A 26,948-nucleotide genomic window follows, 5' to 3' on the forward strand; every position below is an offset into this window, starting at 1 on the left:
CAGAGCCAGAGTTTCAGAACTCACGTCAGACCTTGGCTATCTTCAAAAAAACAAAATTCAGACCCTTTTTTAAAATCTTAATTTTAAAAAGACCACTGCAACAGGGAAGAGCTCCAAACTTAAGATCTTCAAGTGTCTAAAAATCAAACAGAAGGCCTTCCTTTACCGGGAGGGACATGCAAGTCAGCAGGAACTTTTGAGGGAAATTGAGCAAACAAATGAGTATATAGCACGGTCAGGCTGTGTCACCAGTTCTCAGGATGTTCTGCATATCAGTGCTCAGACTCAGGGCAAGCTGAAGTTCAGAAGTCCATGACGAGGAGAAATCACACACTGAAGTTTGGTAAAATCCACGCGGTAAGTAAGAGTGGACAATAGTGAGCATTTTTTCTCTTTGTAACAGCAGAAAGACTGTTTTTAATTGCATTATTAGAATAAAAGAGTAGCTAGGTTTTAAATCCTCCAAACAGGTGAAGTAAATAACTGACCTAGTATCAATTTAAAAGGTCATTTCTTGCTGTTCTGTAAGTCTAGTACCAGTAAATGAAGGGTACCTGCTGCCCACGTGGAGAGACTGGGGAAAGAATTTGCAAACTTATGTCTTCATATGAGTCTCTCTTATAGAAACACTTCATCTTAGGGATTTAACAACCAGAACATGAAAAAAATAAAGCAACAAGTAATAACACAGAAATAACGTAGTTGTTCTTTAAAAGAATAAATTCCAAATATCAGAAAGGGGACAGCTGGAAACAAAAAGAGCTGTATAGTTATAAAAATGTTCTACCTAACATTTATATGACCCTTTCTAGTCATATGAAACACAAGTAGAGAAAGAGTTCACAAGAGTAGGAAACCATTATAAACTGGACATAAAAGTAGAAAATATCAGTTAGTGATTTGAGAAACAGTTTTTAAATATTTCAAATTATAATTGTACTATTTTCTAAGAAAACTGTTACTAAACGGACTATTCTTACTAATTTCCAAAGAACTCTCTGATTACTTTTGAGGTACTAGAATTCAAAGCTGTGAACGAACAAGCAGAAGAAGCAGAGCTGAGTCTGGTTTGGGGATTCTTCACTTGTTTTCCCACAGCTCTGTCAATGACTTTTCTGATACCATCATTAGCTTCTGTGGTTAAATGGATTCTAGTAAACAGACAAATTCTCCTCTCAGTATAGCCTGGTCCTAACAGATGCACCAGCAGCAACTATGAAAGCATAAGAGAACCTGCAAACCTGAATTAATCTTCCCCTTCCCCAGGTGACCTTCTTTCAGAGAGTCTTTCTCAGGCCAAGCAGATTTGGAACACCCTTCACCTCCCTGAAGCCACAGCACAATGCCCACCTTGCGTCACCACAGTGTAGTGGACATTTATGAGTTGCAGATACATTTCTCCCACCAGACCAGGAACAGGGATTAGAACTTGATGAGGCAGAGAACACTGGTTTATTTAAATGTTGTTTAAAAACAACAAATCTTACAGGCATTGTAGTATTTGAAACATGACACATTTACCGGTCAGAGATATGCTATGACTCTCCAAGGACAGGTTGGAATATTTTGCCATCATTTCTTCTTGAACAGGTAGACTTGTAAAAGCTGAATCTATAAAAGAAAGAACGTGATCAGACATCCTTATCAAAACCAAATGATTATCTGAAAGCCAGTTTCTAACAGCTAAAATGTCATTGTACACTAGTATGGAAAAATAACATTTTTTTTAGGTATGTAATGGGCTATAAATATGACCAAATTTCTGAATTTTTTCTGTTTCTTATTTATCTAAATATTCTGGGTATTTACTCAGTTGTTTTCTTTAATAAATACCTTTATTTTCTTATTCTACAATTACGGATTCCTTTAAAAAAATTAAAAAATAAATAAATAAATAAAAACACTGGAAGACACTGAAGAATTAGATAATAGTGACAGAAAAGGAAATGACAGAATGAGACAAAGCAAGTAGGACATGGTGGCACATGCCTATAATACAGAGGGTGGGACAGGAGGATCACAAGTTCGAGGCTCAGCAATTTAGTGAGGCACTCTCTCAAAATTAAAAAAAAAAAAAGAAAGAAAGAAAGAAAGAAAGAAAGAAAAAGAAAAAATGGGGATTGGTATATAGATCAATAATAAAGCATCCCTGGGTTCAATCTCCAATACCAAAAAAGAAAAAAATGAGGTAAAGTGAGAGGGGCGAACAAAGGGATTAAGGGACTATAATAAAGGGCAGTAGAAAATAAAACAGAAGCCTTGGGCACTGGAGGCAGAAGACAAAAAGGCTGCATGTGAGATATACATTGTTTCCCAGCTATGTAGCACGCCCTTCAGCAACCCACTTCCCTTTCCTCTGTCCCTGGGTTTGAAAACTTTCATTAAAGAAACAAGGTTTCCATTCTCACTATCTCTCAGCTCTCTTCAAAGCCTCGCCACCCGCCCTCCTCCTCCTCCTTCTTCTGGCCTCCTGCTCCTTTGAGTTGTAGACCTCACCCCAGCAACACTCCAACAAACTCCAACAAACAAGTCAGAAAGGGGGAAAAGGCTTGGCAACTTGGCTGCATTCTTAAATCTTCATTCAATTTCAATTAAACCTGAGCCTTTTTTTTATTGCACTTTTTTAAAAATATTCAGAAAGTTATTTCTAATGCAAGATTAGATTTCCAGTCCTTTCCTTTTCTTAAAAGGTATGACAAATGTTATCAAAGTACATCGCCTTTTTACTTCAATTTTGTACATGGCTTAAAATACTGCCTAATAAAAAACATGCACCTACCAGAACCTAATTCTCCAATAAGCTGTTTAAAGGTTTAATCACTTCCAGTACAGCTTTGAAAGCTGGAATGCACTTTCTTATAATCTTTAATAACATACTTAAGTCATTCTGTCCTCTAACAGTGATTATATAGAAAAATATGTCCTGAGTTTCTCCCTGGACTCCCAAGGGATGGAAAGCCTCATCCCCACCATTCATTCACGTTTGTATTCTCTCTCCCATCCACTTCCAAAAGTGACAGGGGGCAACAGGGTGGGGACAGTGTGATAAAAGGGCTCTCATTAACATTCTCTTCTTAATGAAAATTCTTTTCAAGGCTGATACCACTCACTCACAGATGAGAAGGAAAGAGCGTGCTGTACATTATCCAGCTGTGAAGTTTGTAAAACCTGAGTTTCGGTGTCCCTGCTTCCTTGCTAGGGAGTCCTCCTTTCTTGGCCTAGCCTACTGTGGAACAACTTGCAATGGTGAAGATTTTTAACACACTCCTCCTCCTGAAACAAGTCCAAACCCCTTTTGAGATCATCAAACATCACTTATTATTGTTATTATTACTATAATTATTTTTCACATTCTCAGTAATGAGAATGATGTAGCTTTAAAAAATGATTTCTACCTCTCTTATTCCTATTTCATACACACAAGTGAATATATAACGCACCTGATCCATGCTTAGTGAGGAGTAAAAAAAAATAGAGTAAACTTAGATTTTTGCCCAAGCTAAGCTTAGATCCCTTTTTTCTGCTTGCTCCAATGTAGATCCTTAGATGGGTCTACATTCTAACAAGCTTAGCTTGGCAAAAATCTAAGCTGACAGCAGTTGAAGGAACAGGAGAGGAAAGAAAAAGGAAGCTTCAGGGATAATTCCAGAATGTGCTAGCTGTTTTGGCCATTTTGAACCATCAATCCATATTTTAAAAGCACAATCCCACATTCAGAAACCTGGCACCACTATTCTCTTTAAAAACATCAGTCCTCACCAGGTTCCAGTGAAAGATAGAGACACAGACTTCCCCAAATTGCCCTCAGCCCCCACAGACCTCTCTCATCTTATCTGTGAAGGCCAGGGGAGCTGGCCAGGGGAGCTGGCTAACAAACCTTGCTAAGGGACAACCCTCCTCTAGGAGGTCAGGGCGACTCAGAACTTAAGATAACATGCTTTACAATTGTAACTAATTAGGAAGAACACTGTATAACTGCTTGCCTTTCATTATATAAACCCTGCTAACAAGGGCTCGGGGCCTCTGAGCGTCACCGGTTTTCAAGGATGCAGAGGACCAGGTTCGAACTTGCTAATAAATGACTCTTTGTTGCTTGCATTGATCGTGGTCTCTGGTGGTCTTTGTGGGGTCTCGAAGCCTTTGGGCACAACACCAGTTTCCACTGAACAAGCCCCAAGTATGAAAAAACACACATATAATCATGATTTCTTCTCTCCTTTTAAAAGAGGCAATCCACACATGCGCTTTGAGCAGGGCAAAAGTTGTTAGAATAGTAAAAGAAGTTCACAGGGCATGGTGGCGCATGCCTGTAATCCCAGCGGGTTGGGGAGGCTGAGGCAGTAGGATCCAGAGTTCAAAGCCAGTCTCAGAAACTTAATGAGGCACTCAGCAAGACCCTGTCTCTAAATAAAACAATATTAAAAAGGGGCTGGGGATTTGGCTCAGTGGTTAAGCACCCCAGGGTTCATCCTCAGTACAAAAAAAAAAGAAAAAGTGAGAAGTTCTTTGTTTAGACAAGATACATTTTAATCAAAAAAGTGAGAATGTAAACCTTATTGCTTTCAGTAGGAGGACAACTGGCAGGGTGACTCAGCTAACACTGATGTATAAAGGAAACTGGCAGGAGATTCAGGCAGATGTGGTTTGAATACTTCCCTGAGAGGATTAGGCTGAGTCACATAGAGAGGCGTAACACGGCAAAGCGGGAATTTTGTGTTCCAATCCAAGTTCTGCCTGTTACTACTTGGGGTTTCAAAATGTGATATACCCAGCTCAGTGCTGTGATGATCTCTCTTCACTCTAAACTTCATTTCATAGGGAAAAAAGGGAAGACTGGAAAAGTTGTGTAAACACTGAGGAATGGAGCCAAGATCATGCTGCACCTTCTTCAAGTCATCATGATCACCCCTGTCTTAATCATTGCTGGAAGTTTTCCACCTGGCATTCTTTTAGAGATATTGGCCAAAATGCCAACATAAAAGAGTAATATCTAATACTCGTTCCAAAGATTAAAAGATTTATTTTTCTCCTGCAGCAGGAGAGATGGGACATGAGAGTATTACATCAAAGAATTGAATAACATCCCAATTTTTACCTATTATTACTTTATGTCAAAGAGCAAAATAGGCTCCACTTAGATGTTTTTCACATATTACAATTTAAAACAGACATTGCTAGAGGGGCTTATGATTTATTCTATTAACCCTTTCAAATGAATAATTGTGCCATTATCTACCAAAAATATTAAAGTAACATTTTCACAAATTTAACTTGGGTACATCATTTAACTGAAATCAAACTGGGAAGGACAAAAGAGAAGAGTATGGACTTCATCTAAGAAATGGTGGAACTTGGAACTGGGGGTATAGATCAGTGGTATAATGCTTGCCTAGTAGGTACAAGGCTTTGGGGTCCATCCCTAGCAACACAAAAGAAAAAAGAAAAAAAAAAAAAGCATAGGTTATTATAAAAAATAAATATAATTATTCAATTTTCACCTATATGCTTATTGCTATCAATGTACATAATTTAAATTATTTTAATAAATTTTCATTTTAACATCCTAATACTTAGCATTATATATGTGCAACCCAATTACAAAAACACTACAATTTAGGAAGAGATAATATATGCTATATATAAAACAGGTTTGGAAATCAGAATATTTCTTCATAGAAACAATACTATATATAACCATGAGATCCCATGCCCAATGGTAAAAAGTCATTTAAGCCATGGCATGGCTAAATATGGTTTTAAAACAATTACCAAGAAAAATATTGCCTATAAAGAATATATTTAGAATTGCATAAAACATTCCAATCCCTTGTCTATAATAGTAGAAGGAAAAGAAGGGAGAATAAGGCTACTTTGAGTCCTGGACACTATTCTCCAGTGGAATTTTTGTCAAGAAAAGAAGTAAAAAGGAAAGAAGGTGTGTCAAGAAAAATAAGTTATCCTGATGGGGGCCATTTGTAAGTCGGCCCTTATAAGTCAGAGACAGGTAACAGTCTGGATAGGGAACAGATAGTTTTTACATAATATTAGGGAACTACTGGGCAAGAAAGCCATTTACAAGCAGGTTAAAAGAAAAAACCCTAATGACAAGCACAATGTGCGCTTGTACACAGCCTTACAATAACACTCTACAATAACAGCCCCCCACGACAAAGAATTATCCAGTCCAGAATGTCAATGATCCCAGGCTGAGAGATCTTGACTGTGAACACACACATCCTCAACCCTGAGTCTTCAACATGATGACTTTTAATAATCTTCAAAGGGCCGAGTGACCCTGTGGTCAGTCCTCTTCTACATAGTTTAAGTGTAGATATTTTAAAGCATGAACATTTCTTGCAACATTTCTTGCCCGCCTTCCCTGAAAACCAACACCTCCTGCCAGGAGCCTATTTTGAGGACCTTTTAAGAAGAAAAACCACATACTGGATAGAGCCCTAAAATGCAAACCAGGAAACCAGCTATAGCCATTAGCTAGCTCACTGCTCTTGGCTAAGTCACAAAAGCACTTTGGGCTTCAAGATCAAACAAAATCAGATTCTCAGAACTATATAACTATAAGGCTATAAAAAGATTCTGTTTGGGAATTATGGATATATTAGTTATGATAACCTCAATAACTTAAAGAATATCAGAAAAAGTTTATTTTCAGTGAAAAGAATAACACTATTTTTAAAGATAACATCCATTATTTCTATACTAACATTCCTGAGATATTTTCTTATCCTTGAACACTGACGTCATCTTAGGAGTACAATTTATCTTTAACAAAATGTTATAATGTGTTTTTTTTCCCTTCTATGTCAGAATGTGTCCTAAGTTGTTTATTTCTAATATTCACCTTATATTGTGAAATGTGTGGCCAGTTAAACAAAATTAGCTTCAAAAGATTATAATCTAAGACAATCACCCTCAAGTATATATTCTAGACCTCTTTAAGGACATGTAATTCTTTGGAAAATAAAACTGAAGACCAAAATTACTAAATTATTGTTGTAGTTTAATGCCTATCTTACACCAAGCTTTCTCTGAAAAAAAAAACTGAACTAATTATTTTTTTCTTCAATCTCAAATAACAAAAGGTTTGAAGAACTGAACATGTTTCCCTGAACCATATGAGAGTGATGTTGCTGACTGTATGACATTACAGTATATTTCCTACAAAAGAAATATCCCAACATCATTCCAATATAGCCTGAAGATCTGGGAACTAACATTTAGGCATTACCAGATCATCTCCACACCCTAGATAAGTCTCCCTACAAAGTACTTTTTAGCAAAAGGTACAGTTCAGTATCACATGCTCCCATTAGCTATAATTTCTCTCCTCCTTCACTCCTGTTCCATCTCTCCTGTCTCTTGTGACCTTGATTCATGAAAATACCAAGTGAGTTCTACTGTAAAATGGTACATTCAGGGTAAACACCTTTGGCAGAAAGATCACTGAGTAATGCTGTGTTCTTCTCATTGTACCCTCTTTTGGCACACAATTTTTTTTTCCACCTTTATTGATGATTTTTTATTTGATCTTTGATTAAGGTCATGTTTGCAGTCTTTTCTATTGTAAAGTTACTCTTATTCCCTGTGTTATCTATAAGAATTTTGAGGGGAGTTACTTGGTAGCAGTGTACTACTTTGTGCCTCATCAAACTTTCCATTGATTGATTAATTTATATCAGTATGTGCTCAAGATTTTCTGTATTATTCAGTCGGTTAAAATCCATAGTATCATTATCTATCTTGATGTTCAGTTGTCCCAGATTTGTCCAATGGACCCCCTTTGCACTGGCTCTTACATTCTTTTGACATGATTCGCCATTCTGTCAACACTTAACTGTTTTCTGGCAAAAGATGTTCCAGGCTTATTGTCTTTCCCACACCAATCCTGAATCAGTCATTTCTCCAAAAATCCTGCTTACTATTAGTAAAAAATGGTACTTTAATCCAAGACCAGGGTGCTAAGTATTCTCATTCACTGCTTCATCTCGAAGAACAGAGTCAAGAATACATGCAAGCATACTTATATGTACATACATACAAAACATATACATATGTGTATATATTATTTATACAAATGCCATATGCATTATAAGGACACTGACACACATTGAAATAGGTAGAGATAAAAATTCATTAGTCAAGAATTCACATGGATACAGCCAATTGCAATCCAAAACCAAAGCATCCTACTCCCCCATCTTTATTTCCCTCTTCTCTAGTGGAAAACCTGGGTCCTAATACCCTTGATAGATTTACTTAGCTGATCAGTTCTCCTGTATGTAACTAATCTCCCACTGCTTCTGCCACACCTGTCCCCATGTTCCTCACCCACTCAGGTTGCATCTGCCTCCTACACTAGTCTGCCTCTCCTACATGCCTTACTTCTGTGCTTTGATGGGGATCAGATACTATGTCTAGCTGCCCTGGCATGACAGCCCATGTCACCCTGCTAAACTCTGAAAGCCTGCACTGGGAAGAAGCACTCTCTTCACTATGATAAGGCTTTATCCCTGCACCTGGGCTGCCCTCCTACCTGGATGCCATCCCTACCAGGATCTGCTCTCCTACCTTTGGCTCCACTTTGGCCACCCTACCTTTGGCCAGATGAGGATGCCTCCCTGTTTTCCCCTCCCAATGGTTATCCATGAAGGGAAAGAGGGCAGAGAAGGGAGAAACAGGTGGTGGAACACTAGGAAGTGAGTCAGTTGAATTAGGTCTTAATAAGTGCTTCTATAATTCATTTTAATTATGATGATAAATTTAGGGTAAAATTTTTGATGCATCAGAAATATCTCTATTAAAGGTAGGCTTACAGTAAACCTGTTCCTTTGAACAGTTCAAATGCCTTCAAAGATAAAAAATGCTAGCACTTTCTCCTGAAATATAGGTAAAACAATGTCTGGCAAATGCGGGTGCTTGAAAAATAGTCACTTCGGCAACTATTTATTCTAGGCAGTTTTTGTGCAAAGGTCTTACAGGACACAAATCTGATCAAGGAAGCACAGAAGATATATCTTCTATAAGTTAAAATGCCAATTTCAAACAACTTCACTGCAAACATTTCTCAAAAAACAAATATGAACCATTCCTCCAATTTGTTCACGTAACAATAATGATATTGAAATATTCTCATTCATATTTCTCCTTTACAAAGACACTTTACCTTTCTTATTTAATTGAAAAAAGCCTTCAAAGCATCAAGGTGAGTCCCTGTGCTTCTTCTGGGTCTCAAAACTGTCAACACGTCTTGTAGCTCATATCAAACACTGAGATTCATACACTGTATCATCAGTGGCTTCAAATGTTCATGGGCATATTGAGTTATCTCAAGAGAGACTACTTGGCATTGTGTGTAAGAAAACAAGCTCTGGAACTGAACTGAAAATGCTAAATTTCCTGCTGCACTGTTTTACTAAACATGTGTACTTGAGCAATCACTTAACCTAAGACCCAATTTCCTCATTTGAAAGCCAGGAATAATAAAGCTAACTCATGGAGTTGTAAGTTGAATGGTGCAGTAGCAGGCACACAACTATTACATAGCAAACATGATAACTTATAACTATGTTTATTATTCAAATTTGTCAGAAGGCTGGGCATGGTGGCGCCTGTCTGTAGTTTCAGCTACCTGGAGGCTGAAGTGAAAAGATCACTTGAGGTCACCATTTGAAGATCAGACTGGGCAACACAGAGAGAACGGTCTTAAAAAAAAAAAAAAAAAAAAAAAAAAAAAAAAAAAAAAAACTCTCCAAAGTCTTAATCTAACAGAACACTTATCTCCAAGCAGTTCAAAGCATCTACATAAAAAAGTATCCAGTAGACCTTGCAGTACTATTCAGCAAGGAAGAAACAATCTCATGGAGATTTGACACAGAATCTAGAAAGCAAGTTTTACCTGATCATTTTTAATTCTAGCTTAAATTTAGATGTTAATATATGTCATGTGATTTTAGCTTAAATGGAATTTAAAGGACAGGACTTATGTACATGCACAGACAATTCCCCCCATTCATCTCATTTATTTACACCTTCATTTATTCCACTTCCATTTGTTTCCTAGCCTTCTTCCCTGTGGAAGCCTGCTCCAGATATTTGCTTAAACCTGATGTCAACAGAGTATCAAATAGTGCACTCTCTGGGTCGTATCATTTTAAAATAGTGGTTTTTAAACCTACATTGAATCACAAGGGGAGTTTTAAAAAACTACTAATGTCCAGGTTGAATCCCAGGTCAAATGAATCAGTTTCTAAGGGCAGGAACCAGGTATAAATAATTTACAGCACTCTGGTAATTCTAACATAAAGCCAAGAGAACCAAACTTCTAGGACTAACCAAGAACTAACAGGACTAATTAGTTATCAAAATTATGAAATTCTGGGGCTAAAGGTTATGGATCAGTGGAAGAGCTTGTGCCTAGCATGATTGAGGGCTAAGGTTCCATCTCCAGAACTGCAAAAGAGTGAGAGGGGAGGGGAGAAAGACAGAGGAAGGAAGATAGGCAGAAAACTACAGTATTCTGAAAATGAATGATGGGTGAATGGGAGATAGGAGAACTAGAGATATACCCAGACAGGGGGAAAAAATACAGGACAGTTCTTTTTAAGTGGTACGATGGAAAAGAGAGAAGGGTAAAGAAATTTAGAAACTAAAGCAACACACATGCTTTTGTCCAAATCATGTATAAAAAATGAATTGTCTTGGATTATCTTGTTTTTCATGGTATGTTCAGTATAGCTTTAGAAAAATTAATTACTGTGGAAGATTGAACACGTTGTGGAGAACCATGCCCCACTTCTAACCTCCTGTGGTCAATCTTTACCACTTAAGGAGCTGTGGCGTTCTTCTGTCTTTGCTGCACGCTAATGCTTAAGAGATTTACTAGAACAGGAAAGCAGGTTAGATGGAACACCGTCAACACAAAAAGTAACTATAAACAGGTGAAGCTGAAATGGCAAAGCTAGTGTTGGCTTTGGGAAAGTTTTGTAGTAAACTCCTCAAAGCGTCTTAAGCAACACAACCACCACCGCAGAGGAAGAACTGTTTTCAAAGACCAAAGTGTAAAAAACACCCATAGATTATCCCAAAAAGTTGTGGGGGCTTTGTTTTCTTTCTTGGTGGGTTGGTTATGGGTGTGTTTGTTTTTTGTTTGGTTGGTTTCGTTTTTTTCACTTTGCTCTGCAAAACATCCTCAAAGCCAACACCTGCCAGGAGGAAAGGTGATATCTGAGCCTTACTCTCCATTTAAGTAAGGGGAGTTGGCCATGAGAAATGTGGCTTTCAACACCACGCCACAGGAACAGAGGCCGGGCCACTGGCTTGTGCTCATACCCACCCACACCTGCTACCGCCCTCTTGTCCGAAGAAAAAAACTTGACCCTGCCCGAATACTAACACCCGCGACGTTTCTGACTTGCCGGGCGCCGCTCGTTCAGATTCACCCCACCGAGCGCAGGAGCCCGAGCCTCTCCAGTTCGCAGGTTCAGCTTAGGTAACGCACGCCCAGCCAATGGGAGGCGGCCGCCGCCGCTCCGCAGCCCGCCTCCGCCAGCATCCGCGCGCCGCTCCCCGCCACCCCCGCCAGCGCGCCCGCGACGCCCTCCGCCCTGGAGGACTCCGGCCTCGCGCGCCCCTTCCCGCGCGCTCGGAGCCCTCCGCATCCCAGCCGGTGCACCCATCACACCTGGGGGATCGCCGTCCACCAAGCTCCAGCGCGCCGCAGCTATGAGGCACAGGAGGAGGAGCGGCCGCGACGGGGGCGCTCGGGGCGCCGGGGGCCCCAGCAGGCCTGTGAGCACTCGCATGGCGCCGCGCCGGCGGGTCAGCCCCGGTCCTCGTGGACGCTGCCTCTTCCTTAGCTAGCCGCCGTCGCCGGTGGCCCGGGGCTTACTGCCGGTCCCCGGGTCAGGACACGCGAGAAAAGGCTGAGTGGGAGGGGCCCAGCCGCCCTGCCTTCCTCCCCCGAGACTCTCACTGCACCCGAGGCCGGCCCAGTGCTGCGCCCGGCCCCCCATGAATTATGCAGCCCTCCGCCGCCTGCAGGCGCTCCCGGATACGCAGTGCCGCCTCCCGCTCCACATCCTCTCTGGCCTCGGTCTTCTCTGCCCTACTAGGTTGGGGAGGGAGCTTGCTGAAGACGCTTGGGCAGGTGATGGCGAGTCCATCACTTCGGGGATAGGATGAAACTCTCCCTGCAGACTATTCTTTGCATCCGTCAGAGGCAGGTTCGCTTATTTACTTTGATGGGACAGATGAGAGGACAGAATACTTTTGTTCCCTCAGACGTCTTTGGGCTACCTTATTAAGGAGATTTATTTTTGCGCTGGTGGAAGGCGCTGTCCAGCGGCCTTACACCCTGGATTTGCTTTAGCTTTTCCCACCTATTACGCACACCCTCCCCTCCTGTCTCTAAAGACATAACTGGTTCTTTCCGGATTAAGGCTTCGGAGTCCCAAGGCCCCATAGTGTATCTTTTTATTTTCCCTGTTTGCTTAGCCTAACAGTTTTAAGGTGCCAACAAGAGCCGAAGAAACAACTACTTAAAGGACAAAATGCAGTGTAAAATGCACAAAGATGTTGAACTTGGTCAAACACGAACACCGTTTTAAATAAGGCTATCCCTTATCCATCAAGGCCCATAGCTGGGAATTTTTTATTCTCTCACCAAATATAATAAGACAACTAAAAAACTATTTTTTCTTCTTAAAAACGGGATCTCCCATTGTTGCACAGACTGTTAACCAACCCCTGAACCCCAGTGATTCTTCTGCCTCAGTCTCTGAAATAGTTGAAACTATAGGCCTTCTCCACAGAAAAGATGTTTTTTACCGGTGTGCATTATAATTATACATAATAGTGAAAGTTATTATGATATATTTGTACCTATGCAGAATATATTTTGGTCAATTTCGGTTCCCTTTACCTCTCCTTTTTCTCCCTTCCCTTTCCCCCATCTTCCTTTATTTTACTGAACTCACTTCAATTTTCTTGTGATCCTTACCTGCCTTTTCCCCCCCTCTCTCTAGCTTTTACTTAGGAGAGAAAACACTCCATCCTTGACTTTCTGAGAGTGACTTATTTCACTTAACTTTGTGAATATGGCTTATTTTTGTTAACAGGATATGCTCCAGTTCAATCCATTTTCCTGCAAATAACACAATTTCATTCTTTATGTCTGAGTACAAGTCCATTGCTTACATATGCCACCTATTCTTTATCCATTCATCCGCTCATAGACATTTAGGCTGGTTCCACAATTTGACTGTTGGGCATTGTGCTGCTATCAACATGGGCATTTGTGTATCCCTATAGTATGCTGAATTTAATTCTTTTGGAGAAATACCAAAGAGTGGTATCATGAATCCCATGATGGTTCCATTCCTAATCTACAAAAATTTATTTTTTAATGTATCTCTCATGAGTTTTGCTCCCTTTACTTCTTGCAGATCACATTTGTTATTCACAAATTCATAACACCAGCATGCACCCAAAAAATGAAAGAAAACATTAGATACAGATTTGTCAGGTTGAACTGCTAAACAAGAAAGGTATGCTTACTCCAGAGAGCAATGTTTAATTTTTATTTAGTGTGTATATCTAAAATATTCCTGTTTGCAGTTTAATATTATAATGGGTCAAACTTTTGGAAATAATAGATTATTCAAAGAAGTACTGAGAGAATAAGAATGATACAATTCATCAGCAATATTAAGTATCTACCAAGTACCACGCACTATGTTCAAAATAGACTGCATGGCTGGGCATGGTGGCACCTACCTGTTATCCCAGAGAATCAGGAAGCTGAAACAGGAGGATCACAAGTTTAAGGCCAGTCTGAGCGACTTGGATAGGCCATAAGCAGCTTAGTGAGACTGTCTCAAGATTAAAAAAAAAAAAAAAAAAAAAAAAAAAAAAAAAGGTTGGAGATGTCGTTCAGTGGTAAAAATTCTCAATACAAAAAATAAGTAAACTGCATGTACAGTAATGCACATGTACACATATACAATAATGAACATGGAGAGCTGTTTATCTGTGAACTACAAATCTAGGGAAAGCCTCTTGCTAAGAAAAGTTATAATGATTAAACTTATCTGAACAAAGCCTTATGACAACCTAAAGGACCAAACACACTGTGACCATACCAGGAACCTGGCTAGGCTTGCTAAGCCCAAATTACCTGATCAATAGCTGCTACATCAAGCCCATCTTGCTGCCCTGTATCCTATTTCAATGTTAATTGCAAACATTTCTCTATACCTTGGGAGAATTTTTAAATTGACCAATTCTCAGAATAAACTGAACTCTGACTGACCTTTCCCAATTAGTCTTATAAAATCCTTAACCTCAAATTCACCCTTCTTCAAATTAGATGACCTCATTTAAAGAAAAATTATCTTTTCAGTTGAATCACTCTGTTTATGAAGAGAAAAAGTGACTTGCCTAAGCCAAGGCCAATTCTCACTGTCGATTTCGTTGTTGGAGCAAAACAATCTGAGAAAGAAATATAACTCCTGTTTTGCTAAGCATTTGGAAGATTTTCCATGTTGTTACTGTTTTATATTTAGATATCTGATATTTTTTGGCTTCATCCACCACTCCACTTTTTCAAAGCTTTATATCCTTTAAAAATAGCTCATCAACTACCAATTTCCCTGTACAGCTTTTACTGATCTTTCTATTTCAAATTGACCTTTCCCTGCATAGAGAATTAAATGTGGTTACAAATGCTTTGACGTTCTCTTCATTTGGTGTATTGAGGGGAAAAGAAGAGTCCTAAGTTTCTTCTCCTTGAGCTGGGTGGGATCTATCATTCCTCTGACCTGCTGAATATTGGTGAAGTGACCAGTGTGCAAGCATCCAGTTGTAGACCCCAAAAAGTGTCACTTCCTTTCCCTTGTAAGCCTCCCCTTTAAAGAACAGCACCAAGCAAAAAGTACTGATACCCTGAGACTACCACACTGTGAAAAGCCCAAAGTATATGGAAGGCCTTCTGAAAATAAAATCAGATCAAGTAAAAAAGAAAGGTAAAAATTTACTGTGCTTACAAAAGAATAGTCGGTGAACTGGGAGACTTCAAATCCAAAGAAGTTTGGCTCTCAAGGTTGCAGTGAAATTTATAAAACATAAATAAGGAAGTACATCGATCTCTATTGTAACGCTATTAAAAACTTAATTTCGTTTTAGGGTGAATAAAGCTGTATAAGCTTGTTTGTCTATGTCATTCAGACAAGGAAGAAAAGCTTAAGTTTATTTGTTGAGAGCTTGCATTTCAGAGAAATCAGGATAGCTTAATTTTCTGTTATGCAGCTATGGTTGGTTAGTCTTAGGTATACTGAAACTGTGTCCTCCATTTTTATTTTACTTTGACAATCTCCCCTCCCTTTTGGTCATGCAGCTGAACTCAGACTGTGACCAGGTCTTAAGCATTTCTCTCATTACTATGTTTTTCTTTTCATGATCATCTAACGATTGCAAACCAGAATTTCAACAGGTTCTTCCAAATATTCAAATTCATGTAGTTTCTGTTGTTCAGGGCCTTTTAGAGTTCATTTTAAGGGACAATGAATGCTGACAATCATTTACAATTCTTAAGAGAACGTAATGCACAGGAATTTTATCAACGTGACTAATGGGGAGATAATACAAAGGATTTGAGACAGACTATGAAGCCAATGTCCCCAAAGCCAAGATTTGACTAAACAGATCAATTGATTGTGCCTTTATGATCTGGTGAGATATCTGTATCTGGTCTTTAACTTCTCCAACTGTAAAGATACGCATTTTTCCCTCAGCATTTTTGAATAAGGTCTCCTACAGTCTGGTTGTGTCATTCATAGACAGCATAAAGGGTTTGGAATAATTGGAGAGCCCTAACACAGGAGGACTGTGCAATGCCCATATAAATTCTGGAAGGACCTTCTCATGGTTTGCTTCTGTAGATTCCTGAGTGTTACTTTTAGTTATCTCACAGAGTAGAAAGGTTAATAAAGAGGAAACTAGTGATATACTGCAAATCCAAGGAATCCTCTGAGTTGCCTTTAAGTCACAAGTCTGGGATAGTTTTGTATAGTACTTGTTTTTTCTGAAGACAGAAAGTCTTTTTTTGCAAATAAGTCATGACCTAGATAATGCACCTCGTCTTGTGAGAATTAGAGCTTATCTCAACAGGCCTTCCGGTGCCAATAAACCAATTGTTGTACTAGACACATTGAGTCCACTTCTGAGTCCTTGTTTGATGAGGAACAAAGAAGTAAATCACCTTCACATTAAGTCCAAATAGAATTTCTGGGAAATCGCAGTGCCCTAGTCCCAGTGTAAAACTTGTGAATAGTCCAAAGTCGCATCCGTTAATTCCTGAGACATTATTGCCCAAGTACATTGTTGATTTCTTAATTAAAAGCTAACAAATGCTGATATCTTTGTCTCCAGAAATGCTAAAACAAAAAAAAGAAGTAAAGGACGTCTACTACTGTGAACCACTTGGATTCAGTGGGTACCGTTTTGATTTGGTGCCACTGGAAGTCTTGGTACTACAATTTTATTTATAATTCTCAGGACCTGTACAAAACTCTATCCCTCTCCCCAGAGTTTATTGACAGGAAGATAGGAGTACAGCAAGAAATAATACATGGAAGAATTAATCCCGGACTTATTAAGTCCTCTTTTATCAGTATGAATCCCTATATTACTTCAGATGTCAGAAAGTGTTAAGGTAATTTAGGAAGCAGTTTAAATGGTCAATCAGAATTTTAATGGGTTTGATATTTCAGATCTTTCCCACATCTGTAGAACAAGAAGGCTGTTGAGTGCCAGGAATTTCAGAAAAGTGTATATCTACATTTCAATGGAATTAAATATTTCCTTAGGACCGTCAACATCAGCGTCTAATGAATCTCAGGTCGTTTGTCCAGAAGATAATTTTATCTAGTTTCCTATTACAATAACAGATGTCTACCCAGGAGAGTCACAGGGCCAGTGTCACATAATAGGAAGAAGCAATACTCAGGGAAAGGGCCAAAAGTATATTTATGAGTTCTGATAAGAAAACCCTTGAACTTGATTTGAAATTCTCACTACCAAGATATTTTCATTATGCCAAGGGAGTCCTTAGCATAATGTTTACAGTAAAAAGATTTGCCCTAGTGTCTACTAACAAAGTAAAATTTCTCCATTTATTTTAAGTTTCCTGTCTCCTCATTGATTAAAAAAAAAAATCATCAGAAGTAGCTTATCAGGCAATTCCTTGTGGCCTGCACAATATTGAGAATTGTCAAAAGGATATGGAGGTTGTCCCGGTTTACTCTCATTTAGCAAGGGACAGTCTTTTTTCCAATGCCCCTCCTGCTTCCAGTAATCACAGGCAGGCATCTTGATCAATGGGGGCAAAACTGGGAGTACATTTTTAAAAGTTAGTCAAGGTCCCCCAAAGTGTTGTAATTGAAGGGTCATTAGTTTGTTTTCCTGATGTTTCCTATTTTTCTCTAATTTCCTTTCAAAGTGTTCTAAATGTTGCAATTCTATTCTGTTAAGGGAGTTACTTCCTGTTCTAATTTATGCTTCTTTAATAAGCTATTTATTTCTTTTTTTAATTTATTTATTTTGATTCATTGTACACAAATGGGGTACAACTGTTGTTTTTCTGATTGTACACGAAGTAGAGTCGCACCATTTGTGTAATCATACATGTACATAGGGTAATGATGCTTGTCTCATTCTGTTATTTTTCCTTCCCCCCATCCTCTCCCCACCCCTCATTTTCCTCTATACAATCCATCCTTCCTCATTTCTTGCCTCCCTCCCACCTCCCGTTATGTATCATCGTCTGCCTATCAGAGAGATCATTCAGCCTTTGGTTTTTGGGGATTGGCTTATGTCACTTAGCATGATATTCTCCAACTGCATCCATTTACCTGAAAATGCCATAATTTTATTCTTCTTTATGACTGAGTATAAGCTATTTATTTCTATCTGCAGTCCATTAACAAAATGGACAAATAAAACCACTTCATCTTGGCCTTTAAGGCAGGAATACAGTTTAAAATTTTCCTAAAGGCAGATTCAGTAGTCCATAGAAGAGTAATTTTTTTTTCTTTCCTCAAGGTTGGGTTATAGCCTAATCTGTTCTCATGGAGAATAGGAATAACTTCAATCCTTGTTGGTTCATTTTTCTAGTCCATCTTATCCACTTTAGAGGTATGCTTGACAGGATCACCAGGACATCTAGTTGGAAGCTAGTTCAGTGGTAGTGCACTGGCCTGGCATTCCCAAGACCCTGGGTTCAAGCCCCTGTACTACACAAACACAAAATAAGCCATCTTAGTTGGAATATCCCAACAGGCTTTTTATGATCATTTTCAAGCATTTCTAGTACCAATCATATGGACAATTTGGTACAAATCAGGAGACATGGATTAGAGACTCTGCTGTGGTTTGGATATTGAGTACCCCAAAGGTTCTTGTGTCGAAAGTTTGGCACTTCAGGGTGGCACCATTGAGACATGGTGGCACCTTTAGGAGGCAGGGACTAGTGGAAGGAAGTTAGGTCATCGTGGATGTGCTCTTGTAAAGTAATTCATATGCAACTCCTTGGCTTCTCACGAGAAGATTGTTATAAAAAGCCTGAGGTTGGTCCCATCTTCCTATCTGCTCAAGTTTGAGGTGTGACCCTTTGCTTCTAGATGATTTTGAATTTTGAGCCTCCATAACTGGGAGCATCTTTTTCTTTACAAGTAGCTTATGTCAGACATTTTGTTATAGTGACAAAAAGCAGACTAATATAAGCTCCCAGAAAATTTTTAAATTCCTCTGTAAATTTGCTTTGATCTCTTTGAGGATCATAAAAACCCTGATCTGTGTACAAGTAGGAAGCAGGGGTTTTAGAGGAAAGTAGGGAAGGGGTCATGTAACAGGTGGAATCTATCTTTGCCTTCAATGCCCTAAAATGACTATCTATACAGGGAAACTGATCGTTCTACTATTGTCCAGAAACCCAGGTAAAAACAGCTATTTCCCCCTTGTGGACAAAGGATGACTTACCATGAAGCTTCAACAAAGCACAGCTATGCACAGCAAAGCTGAAGAGCTCAAAATGCAGAGAGCTCCCACCTGAGAGAGATTTTTTGTGGTTAGCAAGAAAGCAGGGAGTGCAGTGGGTTCTGTCATTATTGACATGTGGCTACACTCCCCAGTCTTGGGGCTCCTCAGGGTGTTGTTCAGATCTCACTTCTGACACAATAAACTTCAAAATAAAACCAGATGAAGTAAAAAAGAAATGAGAGTTTATTGTGCATACAAAAGAACAGTTTGTGTAAATGAAGCAAAAAAGAAATGAGCAAATGAAGTTAAAAAGGTAAAAAAGGTACAAAAGAAAAGTGTGTGAACTGGGAGCTTTCAAACCAAGTCTGAAGAAGCTGGGATCACAAGAGACATAGCATTGCTTATAAAATCACCGAGGAAGTATGCTGATCTCTGTTGTGATTGGCTACTATGAAGTACATTCCTTTTAGCATTTGAAGAGCTATATAAGCTTATTTGTCTGGAGCTGATGGGTTTGATTTTTATCATACTGATGGAAAGAAAAGCTTAAGTTTTGATTGTGGTTAGAACCTACACTTCAGAGAAATCTGGATACCTTAAGTATTGGTTATAGGGTGACGGGCGGTTGGCCTAAGCATATACACAAACTGTGGCCTCCATTTTTATTTTTTAACAGTCCTACATGACAAAATGCCAGGCAGTCAGGCAGATGCCAAAGAGCAGGAAGTTCCTGGATTTGTGAGGGACCCTTCTTGAAGCCCTCAGAAAAGGTCAGTCCCCAGTTAAACAGTGCACAGTGACCCCATTGATGCTCCTTGGAGCAGAATAATTGTCCAGCTAAGCCCTGCCCAAACTCCTGACCCACAAGATAATGTGATATGATAAAATTGTTGTTGTCTTAAACCACTAAGTTTTGGCATAGTTTGTGTCACCACAAAAAAATAATCCAAGCCCTCTCTTCTGAACTCATGCTGTCTGTAGGATTAATTCGACAATTAATAATTTGCACCTTTACACTTGAGCTTTATTGTTGGTTTGAACTCCAATTTAAATATATAATTGTTATTCAACTTGTTGTGTGATTGTACCTTCTTTCTCAAGTAGGATATGATTCTTTTTAGTATCTGCAAATGGTTCTAGAAATAATATTCTTGGCATGCACTGTTTTGTACTTACTAGAAAATTAGTAGAGGAAAAATTTTAAATAAAATTTTTGTTATTTTTGCAAAATAATACCATAAAATCTTTATTTTTTCCCCTCTTAATATGTAAGTTGTCATCAAATTAAAACTATCTGTCAAGGTCCTAGGAAGATATGGAAATGATAGAATGAAGAGTTAACTCTTAGTTAAAATAATTGATTTTTTAGAAAATTATTGGGAAAAGAAACATGTCAGATAGTAATTGTCATATAAAGTACTAAAATAAAAATGAAAATGTGTAGCGACTGTTAATAGAGAAGAAACAAACAAAAAAACAAAACTACAAATAGAAGTCCAGGCATTTCTACCCCCAAAATGTCTGCCTCCAGTACACACACCTTGTGTAAATCCCTCCCCTGGAGTGTAGGCAGGTCTGTGGAAGAAGTAGTTATTCCCTTGAATAAGTTACATTTGTGAGATTCGATGTAGTCAAGTGAAGGGAATGATTTCTCCTGTGCTCATCTGGAAGGAATAAACAGCCTCCCTGTGAATTGCAAAGGGTCAACCTCCAGGACCTGAGCTTCAGTCCTCAACCCACAAGGAATTGATTTCTTCCAACCAGTGAACTCAGAAGAGGTCCCACAGGATCAAACAAGATTACAGCCTTGCTGATACCTTGTTTGTGGCCTTGTGAGATCTTGAGCAGAACACCTCAAAACTCTGTCTGGATTTGGAAATTTGTCAGACCACAGATTTGTCCTGTTTTAAGCCAGTAAGTTTTTGGTCATTTGTTACATGGCAACAGAAAACTAACACGGAATTGCCCAACAGATGTGGTTCTAGTTCGACTGTCATAAAATTGTTCCATATTTGGACAGGGTCAGGAATGGGTATGGAAAGAAATGAAAAAATTCTGATGATATCAAGAAATAATGACAAGTTCTAGACCACTTGGTAGGTTGTCTCATTTCTAAATTGAGGCTGATGACAAACTTGCCCTCACTTCCTCTCCTCTGTTAAAACATTCTACGTTATACACACAATATATGGATGCGTCTCAATCTTGAGGATGGAAATTTAACACACCCCAAGCAATAAATCATAACTTGTCTATACCAAGAAGTGTAATCTGATTCCCTTAACAGTGGTGCATGGAAAGGGGAAGCATAGCTAATGAGATATGAGAGCAAATCTGTAAAGGAGTTTCCTCATCTATAAAGCAAAAAAGCCTCAACTAGAAAAGACCCTTCCCCATCCCCTTCGCCTCCTCTTTAGACCCTGAATTTAAGCCATGATACCAGCATTGGCAGTGGCAACTGTGTGTTCTCCAAGAATACAGAGGTAAAAGCAAAAGAATCCTGATACCTTGGCAACATCACTGAGCTACTACAAAAACACTGAGATGCCTATTCCAGGCCTATGTAAATGTAATCCCAGCGACTCTGGAGGCTGAGGCAGAAGGATCGTGAGTTCAAAGCCAGTCTCAGCAAAAGTGAGGTGCTAAGCAACTCAGTGAGACCCTGTGTCTAAATAAAATACAAAATAGAGCTGGGGGTGTTGCTCAGTGGTTGAGTGCTCCTGAGTTCAATCCCAGTACCAAAAAAATAAAAAATAAAATAATGATAATAACTATTGTACAGCACTGTGTGGATTTTTGTTGTTGTTGTTATTGACAGCTGAATACATTTCTATTGATTCCAAGACTTTCTTTGGGGCCTTAGTTTAAATATGAAGCCTTGCCCTGTGCCTTAAAATTCCTACTGTATATTTCTTTTTCTTTTCCCCAGTTTCAAAGGCTTTATTGGTAAATATGCTTTAGAAAAGAATGATCAGCCCTATGATCTATGCTATTGTTTCCAAGTCAGTGGAATGAACAGCTGTGCCCAAGGACTCCTCTGGCTGTGCTGAAGGGGACCCTGCTTTGACCATCTCTATTCATAGACCCAGTCATGAACACAAGACTTGTAGTCAACCAATTCTCCAGGCTTAAACCATAGGCTGATCTCTTTTTCAGCACTTTTTTACAGAATAACTGCCATGAATGATGTTACTACCAACTTGAATGCAGAAGTCCCCTCGAATGGTATCTGGTTTCAAATCTGCTGGGTTCAGTCTCCCCAAGCATCACTCAGCCTGTCTTCACCATGTTCAGCCCCTCCCAGACCACAGCCACCACTGACCCTGAGTTCATGTGCTTCACCAGCCCTGGGAAGAAGGGTCAATCTTTTAGGTCAATGTAGTGCTGCTTCAGATGATCCTCAGAGGCCCGAAGGAACTTCATGGCTGCCAGTGGGAACCCCTTCTGCTCGAAGCGCTTGATGATCTCGCCCACCAGGCCCTGCTGCACGCTATTGGGCTTGATGGCAATGACCGCTTACTGTATATTTCTACACAGAATTCTCCTTCTACCTTCTAGGTTTAAGGACTCAATTTACTATAAGGATAATATCGTTAAGTAATTCTTTAACTTACCTTGCAACATTTTCCCCAATCCGATCCATACTTATTCAGAAGTACTTGAAGTTCCCCCAAAGTCAGCTTTTGTATCCCGCAAAGTAAGGTCTTGTACGCCTCAATGACTTTCCCTCTAATTCTCTTCCTTTCTTCCTCCTACCCCCCACCCATCTTCCTCCTCTTCTAATGTTCAAAACACTTTGCCTATAGCTCTGTTCCCTAATTTCCAGTTCAATTTCTGTGTGGCTTTTTCTCCAGGAAGCTTTCAGATTGTCTCTCAAGAGCTTCCTCTCTGACTTCCACAGCATCTTGTGCACATCCTTATCCAAGTGCTATCACTTGGATCTGGAATGTCTCCATCATGCTCTCGTGCTGCTGGCTTGTTCTCCAGCCTGTGGCACTATTGGGTGATGGTGGAGCACTCAGTATGTGAGGCCTAGAGGAAAGGAAGTTAGACCACTGGGGATTTGCCCTTGAAGAGTCTATGGAGATCCAAGTTTCTTCCCCTTTGCTTCCAGGCTGCCATGAGATGAGTAGATTCTACTACCAGGCACTCCAGCCATAAAGTACTATGCCACCACAGGCCCAAAAGCAATAGGGTCAAGTGACTGTGGACTAAAACCATGAGCCTAAATAAACCTTTTTTCCCTCTAAGTTAATTTATTTCAAGTATTTGTCACAGTGACAGAAAGCTGACTCATACACCCACCTCTTAACACATGATGCAATCATCAGTTTCATGTCTACCATTTAGCTCCCTGAAGGTTGAGCCAGTATCTGGTTAATGTTCATGTCCCATGCACCTCAGTATCCAGCACACAGCTGTCCTCACTTAGTTATGTGTTGCCCAGATGAATGAAAGAAATTCAAAAGCTACAAACCTATATTCATTGAAAAGTGACCATATCCTAAAGTGTCCTCCACCCAGCTTCACTCACCAGAGATGAACATTATAAATTACTGCCTTCCTCCAGAAACATTCTCTTTGCAAACATTTCTGTTTGCCTACTCCTTTCCTACAGATGGTGGCATTCTTGCTCACTGGCCCACTTCTAGCTTTTCTACTTTAACAATATGTCTACTGATTCCCGTAGAGAGTTTTTCCCTTGAAACAGATAAATATTACTCCTTTCTGTGAATGTTCCACCACATACTTACCAGTTACCAATTGACAGCATTACACTGATTTTGATACTTTCCACTTAAAAATAATTCAAAAATTAAATCATTGTACTTTTATTCAGTGGTTCATAGGAATGTATAGGTAGAATATAGTCATAAAATTTTTTTTGTTAAAAGATATTTGTGTTTTAAACTTTGAACAATACTGCCACATTATCTTCCTTCAAAATTGTTTTAGTTTGCATTTTTGTCAACAATGAGTGGACCTGTTTTCTCATGGCAATGCCTACACAGCAACTTTTGGATCTTGGCCAATCTGATAGATGAAAAATGGCATAAAGTTATAGTTCAATTTGTTTTCCTCTTATTGTAAGATTGGGTGAGCACTTTTTATATGTGAAGATACCATGTACAAATCTTGTTGCAAACAACTAAAACTAGTCTGGCTAGTTCAGCCAGAATTATAATCTCTTCGAGATGATTAGGTACTACTTGAGATTGTTGAAGAGACAGACACAAAGATGGGAACACCAAAAAACAAACAATAAATTGGCCTGAAATGGATACCAGTAGTGCTTTTTCCACGAACATGAAACACCAGAGACTCAAAGCCTCTGCATCTACTGCTCCCTCCATCTCTGACGTTACCTGTGATTGGGTACTTACCCTTGCACATCTTGCTGCCACCTACAAAAGCAAATTGGGAGCATACTTTACTCACCTCTAAAGCAGTCTCACTAGGGTGTGTCAGTCAGAGAAAGCCTAGGTCACATGACGCACTACTAGCTGCAAGGGAGGCTGAGTTCTGACCTTAGTGTAGAAAATCAGATCCATAATATGCAAACTTCCCTAAGTGTAGGAAGGTATCAGAAGATGACAAGAATTCTTGGCTATATGAAATATCCACCTCAGTACTCCACACTATCAATAGGCAACCTTTTTTTCCTTAGTCTTTGAAACAAAAGCAGATGCTCCTCTGACATAATACATCCTTTGTACATTTCCAAGCAAACACCTCCTTTGTACCTCAGAAGACAACAAGTTTCAAGGGAAGGGGATGTACAGTTCCTGACTTGTACAGGTGCATTGTAAAATCCTAGAAAAGCTAGCAATATATTCATTTGCCATGGGTCTCTATAAATTTTGCTAAAATAAGCTATTTTAACTGAAATTATTTAATACTGTCAATTATTCCTACTCCCAATTCTCTTTCATCACACTTTCCCACGTCAGATGACATGCTAAAAGGAGATGAGTTAAGGATACATTTAGTGGGAACTTATTACAATATATTTTGTGTTCTTTACTCACTTCTATGTAGAGGCTAGTTATTGCTAAATATACCAGTGTAGAAATGGTTTTAAGAAACATACAACTTCTGCTGTGTGATGTGCCCAGCGCTGTGACTGGACATTCTGACTTGAAGGTGCAGTGCCAAAGAATTGGTCCTGATGCTCTGGTGTCACTTGGTACCAGAAGTAATTATGGAGTAAAGGAGATAACAGGTTGCAAATATATGGAGCTAGGAGCTGGACAGTGGAAAATTCTTTTTAATCATCAGATCAATTGAACCTAAGGAAAGTTTTCAATTCTCGTCAGCATTAGTAAGAACTGAAATTTGCCCTATTAGGAATATGTTTCATAAAACAGATTTTTCTTTCAGTGCTAGGAGTGGAAACTAGAGCTTTGCACATGCTAAGCAAATGTTCTACCACTGAGCTACCTCCCCAGCCCTGATTTTCCTTTTTGCATCAAATAAAATCCAGCTGTGCAAGAGAAAAGTGATGCAAGTGTGAAGAATGAGTCTAGATTACTGTAAATATATTTTCAAAGGATTATAAATATATTTTCAAAGTTAAATATAAAATGAGACCCTGTCAACAGATAACCAAGTTGGAGCATGAAGATATTTTTTATGAAAGCTATCATTAGGGGATCCAAAAAAAATTTTTGCCAGGTGCTGGATATGATATTCAGTTTCTTTGGAAAGCCAACAAGTATCATGCAATATCTTGACTTTTTTATTTGTTTTTCCCATATTTTATTGGTGCATTTTAATTATACATAATAGTGGGATTTGTTTACATATTCATACATGCACATGATATAACAATATAATTTGGTCAGTATCATTCCCCAGTATTTCCCCTTTCCCTCCCCACTTTCCTCCCTGATCCCTTTCCTGTGCTCTACCAGTCCCTTTGATATTCATAAATCTCCTTCATCTTTCTTTTCCTTTATCTTCTCTAGCTTCCACATATAAGAGTAAACATACAACCCTTGACTTCCTGAGTTAACTTATCTCACTCAACCTAATGCTCCCAAGTTCTATCCATTTTTCCTGCAAATGGCACAATATCATTCTTCTTTATGGCTGAATAAAACTCCATGGTGTATGTATGTAACATTTTCTTTATCCATTCTTCCATTAACAGACATCTACATGGGTTCCATAGTTTGGTATTGCATAACACAACATATTTAATTAAAATGCTTGTTTCTTTTATGGTGGAAATTATGTGAAATAGACTGTATCAGAAAAGGATGGTTAGTGGGAAGAGCCAGAGCCACTGCCACACTACTGCTGACCTTGGCAGCATGGTTGACACTCATGGTCTCCCTTGCTTACTCTCCCAACTGATTGTCTCTGACCATATCAGCTAATGTGCATTCTGGTTTTGGTGTCTTACTTGAATGTACACCATAAACCCTCATCTCAGAGGGGACTAAGCTAAAGATCACGATGCCCTTTGCAGGCCCTCAGGACCTCTCAGTCCATTTATCATGAATGGATCACTTAAGTGGTAACCTTGCCAAGATGGTGATGGCTCTTCTTGCCTTCTGGTTCTTTGTCTTGATGGGGGCAAATTGTGCAGGTGACAACAATATCTTATAATTAATGAGATTCTTTCTGTGTCCTCTTATAGAAGTCTTCCCTCTTCAGAAACCAGGAACTATAAATCCACAGAACCCAGAGTTGTAGAAATAGGATATTCCAATTCCAAGTTTTTACTACTTTGTTCCTAGATCCATATAAGTTAGCTGAATTTGTTCATTTGGAGTGTATACTGTGTCTGGCAAGATGACCCTCTAGTCTGTCAAAATACCATTTCTGAACTGTCACTTTCAACCATCTCTTCAACAGGCATTTCTATTCCTCTCATGATGCAGACGTGCTAT

At 39.1% G+C, this 26,948-nt stretch overlaps 1 protein-coding gene and 1 pseudogene across 1 annotated transcript in view; both read right to left on the bottom strand.

Moving 5' to 3' along the window:
* The window catches only part of Emb (embigin), a 53,503-nt gene extending 41,494 nt beyond the window's left edge, over nt 1-12,009 (bottom strand). Inside the window, exons 1-2 of the mRNA XM_047556402.1 lie at nt 11,699-12,009; nt 1,522-1,611 (exon numbers count right to left, since the gene is read on the bottom strand). Coding sequence (XP_047412358.1) covers nt 1,522-1,611; nt 11,699-11,819 — 211 coding nt within the window. The 5' untranslated portion in view covers nt 11,820-12,009. The remainder of the gene's footprint in view (nt 1-1,521; nt 1,612-11,698) is intronic.
* Nucleotides 12,010-22,123: 10,114 nt separating this feature from the next.
* LOC124986308 (nucleoside diphosphate kinase B-like) lies at nt 22,124-22,674 on the bottom strand (annotated as a pseudogene).
* Nucleotides 22,675-26,948: the final 4,274 nt, after the last annotated feature.

This window comes from Sciurus carolinensis, chromosome 6 (assembly GCF_902686445.1).
Source record: "Sciurus carolinensis chromosome 6, mSciCar1.2, whole genome shotgun sequence".
Lineage (NCBI taxonomy): Eukaryota > Metazoa > Chordata > Mammalia > Rodentia > Sciuridae > Sciurus > Sciurus carolinensis.